The sequence below is a fragment of the Prionailurus bengalensis genome, chromosome E4, assembly GCF_016509475.1.
Source record: "Prionailurus bengalensis isolate Pbe53 chromosome E4, Fcat_Pben_1.1_paternal_pri, whole genome shotgun sequence".
NCBI lineage: Eukaryota > Metazoa > Chordata > Mammalia > Carnivora > Felidae > Prionailurus > Prionailurus bengalensis.
This window is the reverse complement of record NC_057360.1, coordinates 27586622-27607825: the sequence shown is the minus strand read 5'-3', so window position 1 is coordinate 27607825 and position 21204 is coordinate 27586622. Positions and strand designations below refer to the sequence as shown.

Sequence of the window (21204 nt, the reverse complement as noted above, 5' to 3'; positions counted from 1 at the left end):
AAACAGAGGCTGCTGTGAAATGAGATTTTGCCTTTTTTCAGGTCCTAAGCTCTATAGGAGCCCTGATCAAAATGGAGCACAAATCAACCATTGTGAGGCACTACTGTTGGAAGTAGGTGGACAGGTTGGGTTTAATTGGCAAAATTAGAATTGATTCTCCCTTGGAAAATGTACTTCGGGTGAACTGTATGAACGTCGGATTGGAAAATCATCTTGGGAGGCAAATCTAAATCCTGTTGTTATTTTGGTGGATTTCTTTTCTCAGATTTCCTCACCCTCCCCCCTGCCCTCCCTCCGACAGTCTGGGGCTAGCCACAGATGTTTTACTGTGGTATCTCACCCCCAAATGCCTTTAAAGTATAATTTACTTTAATTATAATGTTAGAGGGTTAAGGGATTGGTTCTGGGAATGGCTTAACAGAGACAAAACTTGCAGCCAAATTAATTGAAAGTTTCTTGTTATGAGGGAGAGATTGCCAAACATATGGAATACCGCTCCGGAATGAGACATCAGAAAAATACATTGTGGAGATTTAGCAGTGACTAAATGTGAAGATGGAGTGGAAATAGAGATGTGCCTACAGCGTTTCCATAGACTGCCAGTCATGGTTTAATGGGCTTTTTCTGTTTTATTTGCAATTACTGAGAATATCCAATATCCTACTGAAGAATATTATTTCTGTGTCAATATCTAATTTAGAACATAATCCCACACCTGCAGATACATATCTACATTATGTATTTTATTTACTACAGGACTGCTTCTATTAAACTGTGATCCACATTCAGCCTTAAAATGGTAACATTGAGATTGTCTCCAGGATACTTCTTGAATCTGATGTTTATATATTGGAGAGGTTACTGTTTTCTGAGCTGCCTGAGCAGAAAAAGAACAAAAGAGGTAGTCAAAGGGACCCCAAGCCACCAAAGGAAACAAATAGGACCTGGGTGGGGGAAGGATTTTGAATGAGGAGTGGAGGGAAAAAACATTAGGTATGATCATTTCTGATATGAGAAGGCTTTTTTGACTTTTTTCTAGTTGTTAGTCATTTGTACACACACACACACACATACACACACACGGAAAAACTAGAAATGAGATGAACCATTTGAAGGTTGATGTATTTTTTAAGTATATAAGCAAATATAATTCTAATACAGAATATGATTTACCTTAAATGCAATACCAGATTTTTTTTTATTAAGGTTTTCTCAGGATTGTTGTGGCTCTAAGTTCACCGCCATCACAAAATACTACAATGTCCAATGCACCTTTGCTTGTTAAGTTTTGAAGAATTAATATTGGAATTTTATGCTTCAGTTGTGTTGTTTATGAGATAATTCTTACTAAGTTATGAAGAAATGTATAAAATATTTGGGAAATTTATGTTATGGTCTCTTTAACATGCATGGGTTCAGAATAGGGGAAAATATGAAAAAAAAAGGAAGCTATAAATTGTTCAGTAAAAACAAATAGTCCTTAATAGGAGGATGGGAAATAAAGAGCCAGGACGGAAGGGGGGGTTGGGGAGCCCAGACACACAGAGTCATGATTTGTCATATAAAACTGCATCCTGGACCTCCTGTTCGTGGACTGCATAGATGAATTAATCCTCGGTTCCTTCCACCACAATTGTCAGGTGATTTAAAAGGGGAGATGGGACTTGAAAACAGGATTCTCCTGTCAGTGGTGGTGGTGGCAACTTTGAATTGAAAAGCTTTATTTTTGAAATGTGTGTCCAGTACTAGAACTTTTAATTAATTTAATTTTAACTCTACCACTGTTAGAATTCTTAGAGTTGGAGATTCCAGAAGCTGGCCTTGAGTTTTGGCAGGCATGGTCCAATGCCTGGTATGTCCTGTGGTCATATGTTGATACACTTTAGAATTAGTCACTCCCAGACTAAATCAATAAGCCCCCACAGAGCGGACTTTCCCTAACCTGCCTTTTAAAAACCATCTTCCTTCTTACTCTGGGAACCTTAGATAATGGGCAGCAATGTTTACCATTCATTGACTGTTGTTTTCTCCCCCTTATATGTGGGGAAGGAATGGAGAATTCTAAGAAAAGCAATATTTTTGCACAGTATTTCACTTGTATGTGTGTTTCCTTTAAGTCCCATTTGGCTTCTTTTTTTCAGTTTTAAGTCAGTAAAGAAACTTAACAAATATAAACAAAATCATGTATTTTTGGAAACATATATCGGCCAAATGTTATTTAAGATGAGCTCAAAAACCACTCACTTCTGGAGTTTGGAGCAAAAGGGTTTGGAGCGAAAGCCACTGACTTTTGTGTTAGAAGCCTTGGTCTTCAGTCAGCTCCAGAACCTGTCCCAGACGAAAAGAAGCCTCTAGCCTCAGTTTGTGTCCCCACAGTTTTTGTCCCCAGCTGTGTCCCTTTAGGGAAGCTCTTTCAAGTGTAGATGCTCACTTTTACTGGGTTTCCGGGAAGAGTAAATGCGCAAGCAGATTTGCAAGTACTTGACAAAGTTCAGAGCTGGGGCAGTCTTAAAGACCAGGATGTTCCCAACTGGCAGATGGTGCTGCCCTCACTGGCTGGAGTGCTCCTGGGTGTCCCAAGAGGGGCCGAGACTACTGGGAGTGTCCCGGGATCTGCGGACCGGGAGCCCCAGAAGCGTCTCCCACAGACGCTGGCCCCCTATCCTGAAAGAAGCCGGGGACACCTTGGCGTAAGCATGAGGGTGTTAAGTCAGATTGTGAGACAGAAAGAGGGACTCTGTCCAAAGGGCAGTCAAAAAGGCTCGTGGGACTCCAAGGTGGAACATCAAAGTCCAAATTTTAAGAAATATTAATCTGATCTGGGGGCATGGTTAAACGAACAACATTATTCCTAATAGCACACAATAAATTAGTTTTAAAATATTAAGATATTCATCAGCATTATGGTTCCAATAGAACTATCTGAAATTCCAATTCATTTTCCCAGAAAGATGCACTTTCTTCAATACATTTTAGAAGTTATTGTCAAGTGTGGTTTTCTAGCCTTAGTCTCTTTGGTGGAAAAAATGTTTTTCCTCGCCTTGTTGTTCTTTCGTGATGAGAGATAGAAAACACCATTTTTCAAAGAATTAAAATCGATCAAACAAACACACGCAAACCGTCTCCAAAATGTTTCAGGGTGGCCCCTGGTTCCTTGAGAGCAGTTTCTTGGAAATGAAGAAACGTGAGTGGGGAATAAAAATGCACAATACTTTTTATATGTCATGGGGAGGGGGAGTTGTAGGGGGGCAATTTGGTCCACCATAGACCACATCAGGCCTTTCGACTGACCTCCCCTACTTCCCAGTTTTCTAAAACTTCACTAAGGGAGGAATTTGGGGATTTAAAATGGAATCCATCTTCGGATGGGCCACTCTGAAAAATAAGCCCGTCATGCCCATGCCACAGGACTTTAGGTGATTTGAGGGCTGGGCATCATGTTATGGGTTTTATAAGCTCCCTTCATGAAGAAGTAGATTAAGGTTATGGGCAAAGAAAAGGTTTTTAGCCATTTCTTATCCAATAAGAAATAGTCGCTTTTCCATTGGGGTTTAGATATCTCCAAGAAAAATACTCGAATCCTCAGTTGTTAATTTGAACTCAGTCCACTCTTACCTGCATACGTTACGGCAGAAGTGGAGTGAGCTCAGCTGGTTGGGGGTCCTAGCCTCCCTGTTCTCACCACTGACATATGGGGAGGGCACCAAGGTCTGGCAAATTTGCCCTCATGTTATGGAGAAGGGAGTCTGCCAGATTTCTTTATGCCAAATAGACTTAACCTTGTAATGTTGCATTATCTGCTATTTATACTCTAAGATTATGTTGATTAGAAAGGGGTATACATCTTCCAGATGCTTTAGAACTAAGGGGATGGAGGAGAGTTTTGAGTGTTTTGTGTGTGGGGAGGGTACTGATGGAGGGGGAGATTATATTGAGAAATAATGAAACATGAAATAATTTTAATGTACTTTAAGTGTATAAATTCATCTTGTTGGCAACTGGCCATGGGAGAATGGAAAAGGGAGCTGCCATTGAGCTTGGACAATGGTATTATGGGGCCAGGTGTTTTATACTCATTCTCTGATGTGATCACACAGCAACCCTGAGAGACTGTGTTATCATCTCTGTTTTCCAGGTCAGGAAACTGGGGCTCAAAGACTGTAAACAGTTTGTCCAAGATCATATATATGGTAGACTCCGATCGGAACCCGGGTCTAGCAGACTGTGATCTGGGATTTATTATAAACAGTTTGGCAGACCCAAAGATTTGAAGATCTAAACTCCAAGCAGAACTGAAAACTTTCAAATTCTCCCAAGAGTTTTCTAAAAGAATAGTTGAACAAAACGTTTCCACTTCGCCCTAGCTTCCTGTATCACTCAATGCCCGCTTTCCTCACGGCCTCGAGGTTGGACAGCTCCCTTATTCAGAGATGGCTTCCTTTCCATAGACAGAGCTCGACTTCGGAAGAATTGGCTTTTTTCCAGAATGGCGATGCCTCAGCCTGTGTGTGAGGAAGCATGTGTGCAGGTTTATGTGTATGTGTGACTCTGTGTAAGTACTGTGGTGTATGTGTGCTTGTGTACCCGCCAGTGTGTGTGTTAAAAGTGTGTGTCTAAGTATATGCAACGATGTGTATGTCTGTGCGCCTATGTGAATGTGGTATGTGTGAGTGCCTTTGTGTATGTCTCAGGGTGTATCTTTGTTCATTTGTGGTTGTGTGTGTTTCTCTATGTGTGTTAGGGCGCATATGTGTGTTTGTGTCATGTGTGTCTCTACGTATACTGTTAAGTAGGTGCGAATGTGTGTATATCTGACTATGTGCGTATGTGTTTATGTGAGTGTGGGTGCAGGTCTCTGCATGGCGAGCAAGTGTGTCAAGGCAAGCCTGCTTGTCTATACATCTGCTCTGCCTGGGTTTAGGTCTGTGCTTTGAGCCATGTCACTCTGTAGGACTGACAGAAGATTCTGGGCCTCGCCGATGGGGAGTGTACTGTACTGTGTGATCCAGCATCTCCCCGGATTCCTTGGCTGTTCCACGGGCTTTGCTGTCTTTTCGTGACCAAGCTTCCTCTCCGCAGAGTCCCAGCAGAGAGCATCACCAAAGAACACTTGTGTGTGGATAAGATAAAAATTTTCATTTAAAATGAGATGACTCTTCATAATCAGGAACTGAGTTTATAGATTAAATTTTGTCTTAGTGACTCCAAGGGCCTGCTTAAATACCAGTTTTGAAGGTGGAATTTTGTGATGTCAAACACCGCATAAAAAGTACGTTGAATTTACTGGGGATTTGGAAATCTTCTGGCTCCTTGGAAATTTTGGTTACAACTTAATTTCTGGTACGAGACCTACATAATCTCTGTCCTGTTCAGGCTCTCTGAATTTAAAAATAATAATTTATTGTAGGTTTTAAAAAAGGCTCGTGTTGTTGCTCCTGGAAAAATTTCTAGATAGCTTACATTTCACACTAATCAAAATAATTACATGGAGTGCTGTCACCTGAAGTGTGGGATCTGAGTTCACAAGTCTCCACCCCCTCACAGGCAGGGATGAATCTGAACTTGACAGATGCCATCAACAAGCTGGCACCTTGCAGCTGGGTGGAGGGGATCAGCAGGACAGGGGCTCCTACTTCCCACCCTCGGGGCATTCGGTGTCCGTCCCATACAACACATGCATCCTCTGTCCAAAGGATCTACATCTGTGCCTCAAACATTTCCATCTGCCCAATTGTTAAGAAGCAACAGAGGCCGGCGGCTCATCTACTCCCTTGTCACTGGACACAGAGCAGCTTTGAGATTACCTCTCTGCCTCCATTTCCCCTCCATAAAATGACAGGGTAGAGCCAGCCAGGTGAGGCATGTCCGGATCCCTCCCGCTCTCAGGTTGGGTTTAGCCAACCTTAAGCATAGGCTCCTGGTTCAAATCCCCGTCACCCCATTGTGGGACTTGGGGCACTTTGCTTCACCTCTCCAAGGCTCAGTTTTGTCATCTGTAAAATACCTTCCTCACCAATTTGTACAGATTATTGACGTAATCTACACCCAGGACCTGGCAGAGTTCACGACAGGCTCTTGATGTCTGGTTTTACCATTACGGGTATATTATGGATCTCTTAAATCATTTCTAGGTTACTTTCGTTTTTAAAAATGCCACTCCCCTCTCAAAATCTACATTGGCATACAGCGTGAGACGTTTTTTTTTGTTTTTGTTTTGTTTTCTTTTTTAACTTAAAAATCACCTTGGTTTGACCCTCACATTTTTGCCAAACTCGAGCACCCCAGTTTGGCCCCAAGGCCGCTGAGAACCCCCAGTTTGGGCAGCACAGATGGACTCAGCAGGGAGCATCCCTGCAAGCTGGAGGCTGAGATGGCTTGCCTGTCTGCTTTTAGTGTTGTTCCTAAACGTGATGTTGTCTCCGTTTCCAAGCCTCTAAAACTCCCCTGCCCGCCCTTCCCTGCATACATTAGCCTTAATGTATTCTCTCTTGAATACTCATCATATTAAGGCTCCCGGTAGATACCTAGCTCGAAATAAATTTTATGAGCACACATCCTCGCCCTCATCCCCATGCATTTGCGGTCGGCAGGAGAAATACAGCCGTATCTTTCCTGGAGGCAAGGCCAGACAACAATTAGGTGGGAATCGACGCCCTCTGGCCGCGGAGCCGGGCGGGGTGCGGGAGGGAGCCGGCGGGCGCACTCCCCGCGCCCAGAGGACGGTTCTCCGTCCGGGTTCTCCTAGGGTTCAATCGCGGGCACCGGCGGGGTACCCGGCCCTCGGACTCAGCCGTTCGCTCACACAAAGATGCCCCTAGCGGGCCGTGTCCCCGCGTCCCCGATGGCCCCGGGCGGCGGTGCTCAGCGGGCAGACGGTTGCACACGGTCTGGGACCTGGGACGGGCTGGTGGGCACGGGTTCCTGCCGATCTGCAAGCCGCTTCCCTGCGCGAGGGCCTCGGTCTTCTCTCCCCTCGCGTGCAAAATGGTGCCAGAGCAGTGCTCCTCCACACACACACCGCCTTCCTCCAGCCCCTGGCTTGGCGTCTGCGGCGGCTCCGAATGCCAACGCGCGGGCTGGAGAAACCGCGCCCGCGCGCTGCGTGAGCGCCTTTGCACGAGTCGTCCCCCCTCCCCCACCCCTCGCAGGCTGGCCTTGTCACACGGCGGCGGGAGCCCCTGGTCATGCACCCTTCGCTCCTCAGTCTCCTCTCTGCTTATCCAGATGTCTCCACTGCTAAGGCCCCCTGCTTCTGGACCTCTTCCTGCTGCTCCAGGGACGCCAGTCCTGATGGTCCCGGAGAGAGGCAGGGGTGTCCTTGTAGTGGGAGGAGCACTACCTGTCTTGTGGACACAATCTGAGCCTCCACAGGAGCGTGGGGACATCTGTGCAGCGATTCTCGATCAATGAGATCAAGCGCATGAACGTGGGTCCCTAACTTTCCTTCCCCTCAGCCACACCAGCACCACACACAACACACACTTACTGCAATTATCTCCTAGTAACAGCAAACCTTTATTGAGCACCTACTGGATACTGGCCCTGTCCTACAGTATTGATTCACTTACTCTTCATAACAATCCTCCCAGGGACTTCTGTCATCATCACCCCCACCCCTCCTTGTTACAGATGAGAGAACCGGGCAGAGAGAGGCCAAGTAATTTGTGGAAGGTTAAAAAGCAGAGCCAGGGTTCAAACTCAGGCAGGCTGGCTCCAGAATCCATGGTCCCACCCTGTGTCCTACCCATCCCCCCTTATTTGATGGAGATTCCTGTTGCTGTCCTGTGTGCTTAGTACCTTGGTGGGGACATCAGAACTGTTTGGTAAGTAACTTGGTAGCTGGTTGGTTGAACATTTTCTTTGTCAAAGAGGAAAACTTCAGAGATAGAGAAAAATGCCATATGCCCTGGGACAGGTAGCAAATGTCCAGACCCATGCATCTCTGTCTCATTGTGGTTCCTGTAGTTTCCGTGGGGCATTTTGGTGTGAGAATGGGGTCAAAGGGCAAGGCATCTAGTGGGTCTGACTTTCAGGCAAATGTTGGTAGCTGCTGAGGCCAGAAAGGGGAACAGACTGGGTTTGGGGGTTACTGTGCCCAACACTGACATCTGTGTGTCTGACACGGTGATGTCATTTAGTGAGTGTCCCCATAGCCTGTCTACAGGTTTGAGACACAAATGATTTAGAACTTGAGAGAGCTTTCTTTCTACATAGATGTGTTCAAACTTTGTCCCCTGTGCTTTGAGGCCAGTTCCCTTACATTAATACTTTTAAATTATATCACACCGACAAAGATGATATGAATCAAGAATGTAGGATTCCGGAGAGATTTGGTTTGTTGATATTTTGGAGTGCATGGGAGAAGCAGGTGAACTGTTTCGAAGTGAGCTTCTTAGAGAGGATTTGATCCAATATTTATGTAGTGATACATATCTGTGGAGCTACTCGTGTGTACCAGGCACTGTGCTAGGCGGCTGGGATACATAGCTGCAAAAGAAACATTATTCTGTCCCCGGGAGGATCTCCCCTCCTAATAGGAAACACTGGGTGCATTGGATTTCAGTTCCCACGTGCCTCGTTGACCAGTGACCTTTGTGCAGTGCACAGCCTGCACAATTATACGTGGCAGCCCTAAGGGTCTGGGTTCTGTCCTTTCCCTCCAGTGGGACATGAATCGTGAAGAACAGGAAGGCATCCACACAGGGTCTGGTCCGGTTAGCCGTGCTGTGTGGAAGGCTCACTCTGCCTTTCTCTCCTCTCCCCACAGAGATCCCTCAGTGTGCCGGCTGCAACCAGCATATCCTGGACAAGTTCATCCTGAAGGTCCTGGACAGACACTGGCACAGCTCTTGCCTCAAGTGTGCAGACTGCCAGATGCAGCTGGCGGACAGGTGCTTCTCCAGGGCCGGGAGCGTCTACTGCAAGGAAGACTTCTTCAAGTAAGCCAGAACCCAGGGTGCAGCCTCCCTCCCATGCCCTGGTCTGTATCTGCCTCTCCCCACTGGGGGTGGGGGAGAGAGCTGGCAGAGGGCTGGAGCCAAACTTCTGCAGGGGGGCCGACAAAGGATTCCGGCGAATCCTGAAGGGAATGCTCCTTCTTGGTGTTGGTTTCTTGGGCCACGTGGCTCTATCATTCCTGCCACTTTCAGGGTGACTGCTTTGAGTTTTGCACCTCGAATCTAGAGGAGTCTTCGTGGCTGCTTCAGGGCCCCAGAGGCTTGGAAGAGTTGCTCCTGGTCGGGGTCAAGCCAGGCTCTGTTAGTGTCATCGCTTTCAATGAAAACATGATGAAGAGGCAGTTTGATGTGACGGTTAAGAGCCCAGACCCTTGACTGGGTTTGAATCCCTTATTAGCTGTGCGCTCTTGGGCAACTTACCTAACTTCTCTCTGTCTCTGGTTACTTATCTATAAAATGTGGCTGCTAATCATAGTTCCTACCTCACTGTTATTAGCTTTGAATGGATCAATATGTGTAAAGTCCGTAGGACAGTACCTGACACCTGAGTGTTAGCTTTTAAGACTGTCCTCAATTCCTTCTGGGGTTGGATCCATCAGAAAAAGTCCTGCTGGTCACGGAGAGGGGACCTTCTAGAATTTATCTTCTGTGGCATTTCGTCTGGGGCTTCTCTCCCGGAACCCGTTTCCTGGGGCACTCAGGCTGGTGCCTCAGCTCACCTGGACCAGCTGGTGACAGCAAGACCAACAACAAGAGAAGGGATGTGTCCATCGGTGACGCGGAGCCCAGGGTGGGTGGCCCACGGGGGTGCACTGAGGGGGACGGGGCTTCTGGGGAGGCTCACCAAAGCCTGGAAACACTTGGCACAAATGAGCCAGCCTCAGAGGGGCAGCATGCCTCCTTCAGAGGTCATGTATTCTGCACAAAGGGAGGGGACATGGGGACAAATGCCAGTCCTGGATCCAGGACATGTTTCTCCCAAATCCTGCCAAGGTTGAACTTCAGAGAACAGGTGATTTGAATTTCTGAGGATTCTCAAATTTCATTAGCCCAATACGAGTTGAAAAGCACATTAAAGGTGATCTTGGTTTCCACTGGGGCTTCCTCCAAGGCTTGTGCTCAGAAGGCAACACTCATTGTCGCCGTCACACTTGGGTCAAAAATGCACCGCTCTCTCCCTTGGTGTGCGTGTGAGCATGCTCACTCACACGTGCCTGTGTGTTCATGCCTGTGCCCGTATGCTGCCTGAGGGCAGGGGCAGTAGGTGCGCAGGCACATCCAACAGATTCCTGATGGCTCCGACTCAGGGCCGGGCCTCTGGCTCTCCCTCTAGGTCTTTTCTGTGCTCTCCGTCCTCCCGGTCTTCCTTTTGCTCTCTCACCTCTGAACCTTGCCTTGCTTCCTTCATTCTGGCATTTACACAGTTCTGCTCCCTCCTCCTACATCCTTCCCCGTGGGCAACCAGAGTCATTCATTATTCATTTCTCAGTGACATCCGGGCCAAGCCCCACGGCAGCTCTTGTAGGCCCCGCACGGAGTGAATCTTATCACGTGTGTGTTCGTGTGCGTGAACGTTGTGTGCCTGTGTGCACCTGTGAAGGTGAATGTGTGAGCAAGGAGGGGCAAGAGGACACAGTAGGCGGGGCCTGGCCTTGGGGTCGGGTCAGCTGTCCCCGCTTCCAGGTTCTGTGCACCATCTTCCTGGTTGTCCATGTAACTTTGGGAAGCCTCAGTGAGCTCCCGGGGCATGGCCTTTTTTAAAAAATGTTTATTTAACTTTGAGAGAGACAGTGTGAGGGGAGGAGGGGCAGAGAGAGAGGGAGACACAGAATCCGAAGCAGGCTCCAAGCTGTCAGCACAGAGCCTGATGCGGGGCTCGAACTCACAAACCGCGAGTTCATGACCTGAGCCGAAGTCCGACGCTTAACCGACTGAGCCACCCAGGTGCCCCAGGGGCATGGCCTTCTTGCCCAGCTGGGGACAGGGTAGGTGCTGAGATGTCCCCGAGTTAGACCACTGGCTGGGGTGCAGGCAAAACCCATTAGGATCACGTCACAGGACTCTGTCACCAGAGAAGCTCCTTTGAGCGCCTGTCTGGGGTTTGGAACTTGACCTTGCCTGGCTGGCTCTGAGTGTTTGGGAAAGGGAAGTGGTCGCAGCTCAGGTGTAGGTTCGGGCTTGGGAGAAGTAGTGATGAGGAAAGATGGTCCCTTCAGAAGGGACCTGGGGTGCAGGCTGGGGGAGGAGTAGCATAGGCCTATGAGTCATAAGCCCAAGACCAGAAATAACAATGACAATTACTTGCTCAGGCCAGGGCACTGACCTCTTGCCTCTGTGGCATCCCCATGCCATGACCCTCATTTGGATCCTTCCAGGGCATTGTTCAGCAGTAACCTCATAACTCACCTCCCACTTCCTTGAGGCCACATGTCCCCCCACCACACCGGCATCCAACCTCACCACTGACCCCGGCCTCCAGCTCCTTCAGCAAGGCCCCCTCTGCCTACAGAACATTCCAGATGCATTGTGCTATCAGAGCCTTCCACCCTGCCTCTCTTCTAGTCCTACCTCACTGCTTTCTTGGGTTCCCAATGCCCCTGAGCAGGGTGCCCCCTTTCCCAGGTAGGCCTTGACCCTGGCTATTGTATCCTCCAGGGATGATGTCTGTCCTCTGAAGGTCTCCCCCATTCTTCCGTGGCTGTGAGTCCAGCTCTTCAGCGGACGAGCACCCTGAGTTGCCTTGTTTTTGCTCACTCCTCCCGCGCCTGTTTGATCTTTCTTGTTGGCATGAGGAAAGACTTATTAGGTATTATTTTTCTGTCCCCGGCATATGCACCTGGCCTTGTCTACAGACCATCACTGGGTTTGATCACATAGTGAATTTACAGCATGCTTGGTGACCAGTTTCTTCTGTCCCTCACATGACGTCCTGTGAATCCTGGAGGCCCAGGCTGCCTGGGAAATGCATAGGCCCATAATTCAGTCGCACTTACTTTCCTGGTTCCATAGGACTGCCCTGCTTCATAAAATGACCCACCCTCAGGGCTGGATCCTCTTGTGAAGTAGGGGAACAGGCCACAGATTCAGTGCTGAATCCAGGTCATTAATTCTGAGATGAAGTGCTGCGTGGAGAGAAATTTATTTTTGTTTTTAAGTTTTATTTATTTGGGGTGCCTGGGTGGCTCAGTCGGTTAAGCATCCAACTTCGGCTCAGGTCGTGATCTCACAGTTGGTGAGTTCAGGCCCCGCGTTGGGCTCTGGGCTGACAGCTTGGAGTCTGCAGCCTGCTTCGGATTCTGTGTCTCCCTCTCGCTCTTCCCCCTCCCCTGCTGACATGATGTCTCTCTCTTTCTCAAAAATAAATATTAAAAAAATTTTTTTTAAGTTTTATTTATTTATTTTGAGAAAGAGAGCGCACGTGAGTGGGGGAGGTGTAGAGAGAGAGAGGGAGAGCAAGAGAATCCCAAGCAGGCTCCATGCTGTCAGTGCAGAGCCCCACACAGGGCTCAATCCTACCAACTGTGAGATCATGACCTGAGCCAAAGTCAAGAGTCAGATGCTTAACCAACTGAGCCACCCAGGCCCCCTGTGTGGAGAGAAGTTAAAAGCTGAGGTGATTCTCCCCGCTGATAATGGAGATTGAAGATTGGGCCACTCTGAAGCCGCCCAGGGAAGACTCTTGGATTCACCGGCAGTCAGGCCCCACATGGCTCTTGGGGACTGTGGCTGTTCGGTGCAGGAAGACACAGCCGCAGGTGCAATTTGGTATAGCAAGTCACAGTGCGAGGCGAGGACACTGAGGGAGTCAGTCCTCCAGGGTCAGACTGGCTTCACCCCTCTCCCACACCCCTGCCGGGGTCTTGGGATCCACTACCCACTTGGGGCTCAGGCTGTAACCTGGCTGCAGAGCCCGTGGTCCCCTCCTCATTATGGTTCATTAAACATCACCAGGCACCTGCTTTCAGATGGCACACAGGGTACCTGTGAGCAGAGAGAGAATACGAGTCAGGGCGGGAGGGGCAGAGCAGTTCCCGGAGCCCCAAGCCCCTTCCTGTCCTGCAGGAGGCTGCCAGAGTCACTTCCGGCAGCCTGGTGAGAGGGAAGGTCGGCGCCATGAGCTTGAATTCACCTGTCAGACCGCAGGATGCTCTCAGCTGCGGGATTTGGAAGGGGCCTGGTGGGAGCCAGGGAGACTCTCTGCTCTACGCTCCTTGAAGAAAAAGAAAAAGGAAAGAAAAATCACTGCCCTTTTCAGATACCTGCCCCATAGCCCTGCTCAGAGGGACACTGACCTCACTGATCAGCATTGTGGTTCTAATTTTCAGGATCAATATTTTAAATCTTTTTGCCCATAACAAGGGGAAGGGCCACTGCTTTGCGTAACTCCAAGGGGTATCCTTTATCCTGCGTGAAGGTTTTCGAATCAAGACTGTCATGTGAAGAGTACCCTGCCGCAGGTATGTGATACCTCAGAAGTGGGGTGAGGTCAGCCTTCCATCAGCCTTCAGCCCACGAGATGTGATAATACTGGTGGCTGACAGCAGAGGGCGATGTTGATGTGTGCACAGACCAAGAAAGAAGTATTGTTGGAAGGTTGTACTCTGTGGTTGTTGCATTTTTCTCTTGGAGCTGTTGAATTCTCTCTTGCTCGGTAACATTGGCTGATCTTTACTGTTGTTTGTTGTTTTTGCTTCCTGGGTCCTTGGCTGCCTTTCTCCACAGGAAATAAAAGTCTGAGACCGAGAGGAGAGGCACGGAGTTGACTAAACGCAGTGGTTCCGAGGCTATTGCAAATGAATCACAAGCTGAGGAGCCAACGGCTCTTTCTGTTGTATTTGCTAAGCAAGTCCTTTCTGGACTGTGTGTCCCGTACGTCCCGGGTCCCCATCTCCTTGCAAAGAGACCAGGGCCTGGGGAGGGCAGGAGTCTGGGAGTAGAGCTTCTGGGTCCCCTCCTCATCACTGACTGGGGCCTGGGAAGGGCTTGGCAACTCTCTTACTCTGAAGTGCAGTGAATAGCACAGGTTCTCTGATCCAGGAACTGGGTGCCCTTGGGCAGGTTCCTTAACATCTCTGAACTCCACTGTCCTCTTCAGAAAAAAATGGGAATGTTAATGGTGCATGCTTTAGAAGACCTGGCACACAGGAGCATTTCACAAAAGGGAGTTATTTTATGAACAGAGAGGTTTAGTGAACCCAGATGGTGCTCGGTTGGATTCCCGTCCTGTCTCGTGCTAGCTGTTTGTCAGAAAACAAGTGACCGGGCCTTTCTGAACCTCACTGCCTTACTGTTAGAAGGCGCTCATTGTGGAGCCCAGAGTCGTGAGATGGGAAGGAAATAGCATGGAAACCTATGTCTAGCAGGATGCTGGCTGCTTTACCAGTGTCTCTGGGTTTCTGGCCCTGACGTGTGGCCACTTGACCTGCAGCCCTGGAGGGCCAGGCTGTCAGAGCCCTCCCTCGGGGCTAGGCCTGGGCTGGCTTCTCCTGGCCTCCCTCCTCCCCGCCCCCAGCCCTCAGCTTTGAGACCTTCCTGTTGAGGTGACATTTAACGTCCTGCGGAGATGAGGGTAGCCTGGCAGAGCTCGGAGGGCACACTGCATTGTGCTGGGAATAAACCACAGGCTGAAGATGCCGTGGGGATTTACATGAAGATTTGGGAAACAAACCAGCAAGTACGACAGTGTGAAAACAAACAGGGCTACAGAATCAAAGAGAGAGCAGACAGCTTTCGAGAACATTCCAGGCTTGTGTCCCTGACTACCAGGGCTTTGTGCTCATACCCGCAGCAGGGAGCCTGGGGGAAGAGTTGGAGGCATTCTGAGAGTGACTGCCACTCCAGGGGGTTCCTGTCTAAACTTCTTGTGTCTCTGGGGGTGTCTGTCTGTCCCCGAGGCCTTCACCTGCCTGGCGGGCAGAGATGGTCACTTGTGGGGACCCAGTGGGATAGAAGGCCGCTTCACGACTTGTCAGTGGGGAGCTGTGTGGGCCGCTGCCCCGCTTGGCCAGGCGCTTTGGTTCCTCACAGTGCCCCCTCCCCCAGCCAGTCAATCTCCAGCCAGGCTGCCGGCCAAGGGCAGGTAAGCAGCGTCCTTGGGAGCCCGGGAGATGCTGATTTATCCCTGCAGTTCAGAACAGCCTGTTTCAGCTCCAGCATGCCCTGCGTTTGGCCGGGACGCAGGGTGGTTTTGCTGGCTCCAGCCTGGTCTTCACTAGTGACCTTGGCCCAATCACTCTGGTGACCAGGGCCCCCGCCCCTAGGCAGGGCAGATGCCCGCAGGAAATCAGGTAATACGGGCAAAGTCCCGCTCAGCCTCTCTGCGAGGTGGACTTCACAGAGTGGCCCGCTTTGGGTTTGAATGCAGACTGTATGTGACCTGGGGGCATTTGATCTCTGAGTCTCACCATCCCGCCTCGAAAGAGGGATGGGAACACACATCTCCACTTTTCTGGATTACCCTGAGGATGAAGATTTAGGAAGTGCTTTGTAGTCGTCATTAGGGGTTATTCTTGTTGAAGTCATGATGGTGAATGTGTATGGAAGGAGGAGAAAGAAAGAGAGAAGGAGGTTCGTAGGGGCTGAGGCTACAAAAGGCTGCAGACAAGACAGGGGTTCCGGGGTGGGACTTGTGTCCACCTGCCTGTGTCCAGTGGCAGGTCAGGTGATTGGAACAACGGTCTGCCTGGTGGTGTGGGGGCAGGTGAGAGCCACCACAAGCCCTCCCCAGGGGACGCCATCCCTCCCCGTGTGGTCCAGAGCTCTGTGGGTGTGACTGCAGCCTTCAGCCTTTTCTTCCCAGAGTGGGGTTCCCGGCTCGGGCCGGGGGAGACCAGCCTGTGTGCTTGTGTGGCCATCTCCAGCCAGCTTTTACTTTGTAGCCCCAGGAAGAGGCCACTTCAGTTCTGGGGTTGATTGCTGGTCCAGTCTGGGTCCAGGTCCTTGTGAGCCAGTGTTATTTCTGGTAACTACACACCTGCTAGCCTCCCCCCTCCACGCGCATGGCCATGTGCATGCATTCACACACACACACACACATTCTAGCAAAATGTGCTTAAGGAACCCACAGGGGGAGGGTCTCTTTGACGTGTGACTTTCCATAATTTCTGAATAGTTTATAGTCTAATTCCCTCGCTAAGCAAATTAAACCTTTTAAGGTAACGATCAGATGGTCCAGATAGTGTCTGTGCATGTGGACATTTGTAAGATTCAAACACACTGGTGGGACCAGGCCCACAGTCATTTGCGAAGGCCTGTAATCAAGGCAGAAGCAATTACTTAGCGGAGCAGCTCCCCCTGGGACCCGAGGCCGTATATCAGGCGGTGATGAGTCCGCGGATTGTCTCCCCGCCCCAGAGGCCCCGGTTCAGCTGCGCCTGCCCAGCCTGGGGCGAAGGCCTCCTGACATCTGTGGGGCCTGCAGCCCAGAGACTTTTCGGCCTTGGGGAATCTGTTTGGAGCCAAGTGGTTGCAAATCAACCTGGGAGTGAGATGGCATCTGAGCTGTGGAAACGGGTCCCCAAGCAGAGAGGGGTCTGGGTTCCTCGGTGATGGGACGTGTGGAGGCGCCTCTTCATCCCAGGAAAACACACCAGCCAGTGTGGGGTGGGGGGTGGCCCCGTCTCCTCCTCACTGAAGGTTCAACCACCTGCCCTCTCCTTCATCTCCACCCCAGGCATTCGGTCACAGGCTCCCAACTCTTTCTATTCCCACTGCCTCTGCCCCCTCTCAGCCCCTGTCAGCTCCCCTCTGTGCAGCTGGAAGCTTCTTCCTGCCAGGCCTCCCCAAATGCCCTGCCCAGCACTTGGCCGCTGTGATCCGGCTCCACCTCATTTCCTGCTGGTTCTCTGGCCCAGGTCACGCAGGAGGGTCCCACCAGAGCCAGTGTCTGGCTTGTGGCTCTGACTCTGTGGTCCTGGGAGCCCCACTTGAGGAGAAGCCACAGGCGAATGAGAGCTGGGCTCTGTGGCCCGAGCGACGTGTCAGCGCGGCAGGTCAGTCTGGTGTGAGGAGTCAGATGGGACCTCCATCCCTGAATGTCCCTGCCACACCACCATTGAGAATGGGTCCTTAGGTCTTGGGGGACTCAAGAATCAACAAGCAACCTGCAGATGCCACAGGGGTGCTGAGACATCTGTGACACAGGGCTTCTGTGGTCTGCATGGGGGCCTTGCTAACTGTGGACGCTGGGCCCGGGGTCAGGAGTCGGGGTGGCTCTTCCAGTTGTAAGCAGACATCCCAGGTGGTTCCTCTGCACAGGGCAACTTGGTGACAGCTGAGTGAACACCTGGGCAGAGAGGAATTAGCCTGGAGTGAGCAGAGTAGGTGCCAGGAGGTAGGAGTGGGAAGGAGGGGGAGTGTAGTTGAGCCGGAGACGGCTCCCAGCCTGTCCCCATCCGGGAATGGAAATACCTACCTGGGAGGGCCATTGTGCAGTTTAAATGAGGTAGCTCACATGAAATTGCCTGCGTACTATGTGCTCGACGCATGTTTGCCGAAACTAAGGGAGGTGGGCTGGACTCTTGCAGAAGAGGGTCGGATCCGGATCCGATGTCCCATTACCTCTTGGGAAGCAAATCTATCCCCAGCTGGGAACGGGGGGAGGGTGGAGTATGACTGAGGGAAAGGGGGAGTTGGGCTTCCTAGCCCCTTCTCTGCCACTAACTGAGCTGTGTGATCTTGGACAAGTTACTACCCCTTTCTGGGCCCCAGTTTTGTTCTGTGTTAAATGAGGGGGTTGGACTGGGTCACTGGTTCTAAAACTTTTCTAGTAGCATCCACCTCAGGATAATATTGAATATTTATCAAGAAGAAAAGCATATTTAAAAAAAAAACAGCACCTGGGTGGCTCTGTCAGTTAAGTGTCCAGCCTTGGCTCAGGTCATGATCTTGAGGTTTGTGAGTTCAAGCCCCGCATCCGGCTTCACGCTGACAGCATGGGACCTGCTTGGGATTTTTTCTCTCTCCCTCTCTCTCTGCTCTCCCCCACTGTCTCTCTCAAAATAAATAAACCTAAAAAATAAAGAAAGAACCCTCCCCAGCAAAAGGCAGAGCGCTGTGGGGGCAGTTCCAATGGGTCTGGGAGCGTGTGTTGTGGGGGGCTGTGTTTCTACTCCTGAAGCCTCTGATATTACCTGGTGTCAGGCCTTCTCCAAATATGGCCCCTATGTCTGGAGAAGGCTGGCCGTTCTGGGGCAGAACTTTATGTGCCCGTGACACGGCTGTGGTGGTGATATATGTTGGAAATATTGGTACATACAGTAACAGTAAATATCAGCAACTTACCTGTCAAGTGTGGTGATAGATAAAAGAAATACATGTAGGGAAGTGTCAGCCGGGAAAAAAATATACAGCCCGCAGTAAATCACCACCAAGCAATTAAAGCATAAAATTAAGTTATGCAGTATTTTGTTTCCTCAGGACAGTGCACTGTGCTGCGTCAGCCCCCACACGCAGTCGCTGGCGTGGGCCTGGGCTCACACCCCCCAGCTGCCTCCTGATGGCCGAGTAACGAAGAACATCGGGTTCAAATCCCAGCTCCACTGTTTCCGGCTGTGTGGTCTCTCGCAAGTCATCGACCCTCTCTGAACTTATTTCCTCATGCGCAAATGGGGGACGAGCATTGATGCGTACCACAGGCATAGGCATTCCTTGTTTATTCACCAGCTGTTCACAGAACACGTGTCCTGGTCCGGTACTGCTGGAGGTACTGGACTTGGTGGTGAACAAATCAGATACGGTGCCTGCTGGGCACGGAGAGATCGGGTAGACAAACAAGAACGATGAGGTGCATCCAAGGGAGATATGGAAGGAAGTGCTGGATGGAGCATGGGGGTGGTCAAGGAATGCCCCTGGAGAAGGTGACGTTTGCGGGGTAACCTGCAGGAAATGCAGACGTGAGCCATGTAGGTAACTGGGGAAAGAGCACCCCGAGCTGAGGAAGCCCGAGGAGCCGGTGTGGCCGGGCGAGTGAGCAGGCAGAGTGGTAGGAGAGGAGGCTAGGTAGTCTTGGAAGGTCTCGGAGGCCAGTAAAGGGACATCAGCTTTTATCCTGAGCCAGGGGGGAGCCACCGGAAGGTGTGGAGCAGGGGAGTGAGATGGGATCACTGTGGCCATTGTGGGGGGAAAGGCTGAAGCCAGGAGAGCCGTTAGTGGTAGGCAAGGCATGATGGGGCCCTGAACTAGGGAGGCAGAGGTACAGATGGTCAGAAGTGGTCCAATTCTTGACCGAATTTTGGGTAGAACCGACAGGGTTTGCTGACATATTGGGTGGACATGTGCAAGGCTTTCAGCCTTAGTCACTGGAAGAATGAAATCACCATTCTCTGACGCGGGCGGGGCGGGGGTGGTGCAGATTCTGGGGAGGATCAGGAGTTTGGTTTCAGACATCCAAGCAGAGAGGCTGAAGAGACAGTGGGATATACCAGTCTGAGCTAGGCGAGAGGTCTGGGTGAGAGGTGGAAGTGAAGTCAGCGAGTGGGGTAGATGGAGGAGAGGCTGCTGGGGGGTGGGGGCTGGGGGAGAAGGGACAGAGCCAGGAGAGCTGGTCCTGTAGCCAAGTGAGCACAATGTTCTAAGGAGGAGGGAGAGAGCCAATGCCATCGAAAAGTCAGGGGAGACAAGACCTGATCACTGGGCCAGCAACGCTGGGGTCACGGGTGACGTTGGCAAGTGCAGTTTGGGTTGATTGGTGGGTGACACCTGACTGGAGTATCAGTCAGGGTTCTCCAAAGAATGGAACCAGCAGGGTGTGTGTGTGTGTGTGTGTGTGTGTGTGTGTGTGTGTGTGGTGTGTGTGTGTAATATAAAGAGATTTATTAAAAGGATTGGCTCATGTGATTTTGGAGTCTGAGAAGCCCTGAGATCTGCAGTCAGCAAGCTGGAGGCCCAGGAGGGCTGATAGTGTGTAAATTCTGGTCCAGAAACCAGCAGCGTTGAGGTCTAAGAAGAGCTGATTTTTTAGTTCAAGTTTAAAGGCAGGAAAAAGCCAATGTGACCTCTCAAGGAAGTCAGGCAGGAGGAATTTCCTCTCATCTTGGGATACTCAGCCTTTCTGTTCTATTCAAGCCTTCAGCTGATTGGATGAGGCCCAGCCACAATGAGGAGGGCAATCTGCTTTACTCAACCTACTGATTCATATGTTAATCTCATCCCAAAACACCCTCACAGACACACTCAGAATAATGTTTGACCAAATATCTGGGCACCCCATGGCCCAGTCAAGTTGACACATAAAATTAACTAACCATCAGAGTGGATTCAAGAAAAGAGTGGTGGGGCAGGGGAGGTGGTGCCTGGGTGGCTTAGTTAAGCTTCTGGCTCTGGGTTTCAGCTCAGGTCATGGTCCTTCGATTCATGGGTTTGAGCCCCCCCCCCCCCCCCCCCCCCCCCCCCCCCCCCCGTGGGTCTCCACCGCTGGAGCCTGTCTGGGATTCTCTCTCCCTGCTCCCCTGCTTACACTGTCTCTCTCAAGATAGATAAATAAGCTAAAAAAAAAAAAAAAAAGACAGAGGAGTGGGAACAGGGGCATTAGAGACCTTGCATGTAGACCCTTCTTTTGGGGAATTTTGCTCTACAGGGAGTAAAGTTGGGTGGTAGATGGAGGGAGATGCGGAGTCAAGAGAGGGTTTTTGAAGTGGCAGAAATAATAGCCTGCTGGGTAGGATCTAGTTGAGAGGGGAAATTAATCACATGGGGGCAAAAGGAACAGTTGCTGGAGGAATGATCTTATTAGGCAGGAAGAAAGGGACTCTGTGCCTAAGTGGGCAGCTGGCCTTGAACAGGGGCACAGGTGGTTCTGGGGTAGGAAGCAGAGGGAAGGCAGGACAAATGGGTGGCCGGACAGGACAGCTGAGTGCCCCTTTTCCCTGGGAAATGGGAAGCCACTGGCTGAGGGGTTGGGGGCGGGGAGCTGGGGAGAGGAGGTGTTTGGGAGCCCAGGAGAGTGACTGCACTAGGGAGTACACCTCCCTGTGGCTCCCGGGCCCTGTTGAGACACGGGTCACAGATTTGAACTGAGCCTCGTCGGTGAGGTGCTGTGTCTACTCCCTGTCTGGTGGAGAAGGCAGAGGGTGGCGAGCGGGGTGGTGAGGTGAGGCTGTGTGCAAGGGAGGGGTTAGTAAGCAGAGGCCTTGCTGGGTGAGGAGGAAGCCGGGCCAGGAGGGGAGCGAGGACCTGTGCACAGCACAGCGGGAGCACTAGCTGGACCCTGCGTCAGCAGAGGTGTGGGGCTTGGTTCCTCGGGGAGGGA

At 50.7% G+C, this 21204-nt stretch overlaps 1 protein-coding gene across 1 annotated transcript in view; it reads left to right on the top strand.

Annotated features, from left to right (window-relative positions):
• Positions 1–21204, top strand: part of LHX4 (LIM homeobox 4) — a 46764-nt gene that overhangs the window by 7834 nt on the left and 17726 nt on the right. Inside the window, exon 2 of the mRNA XM_043568332.1 lies at positions 8768–8939. Coding sequence (XP_043424267.1) covers positions 8768–8939 — 172 coding nt within the window. The remainder of the gene's footprint in view (positions 1–8767; positions 8940–21204) is intronic.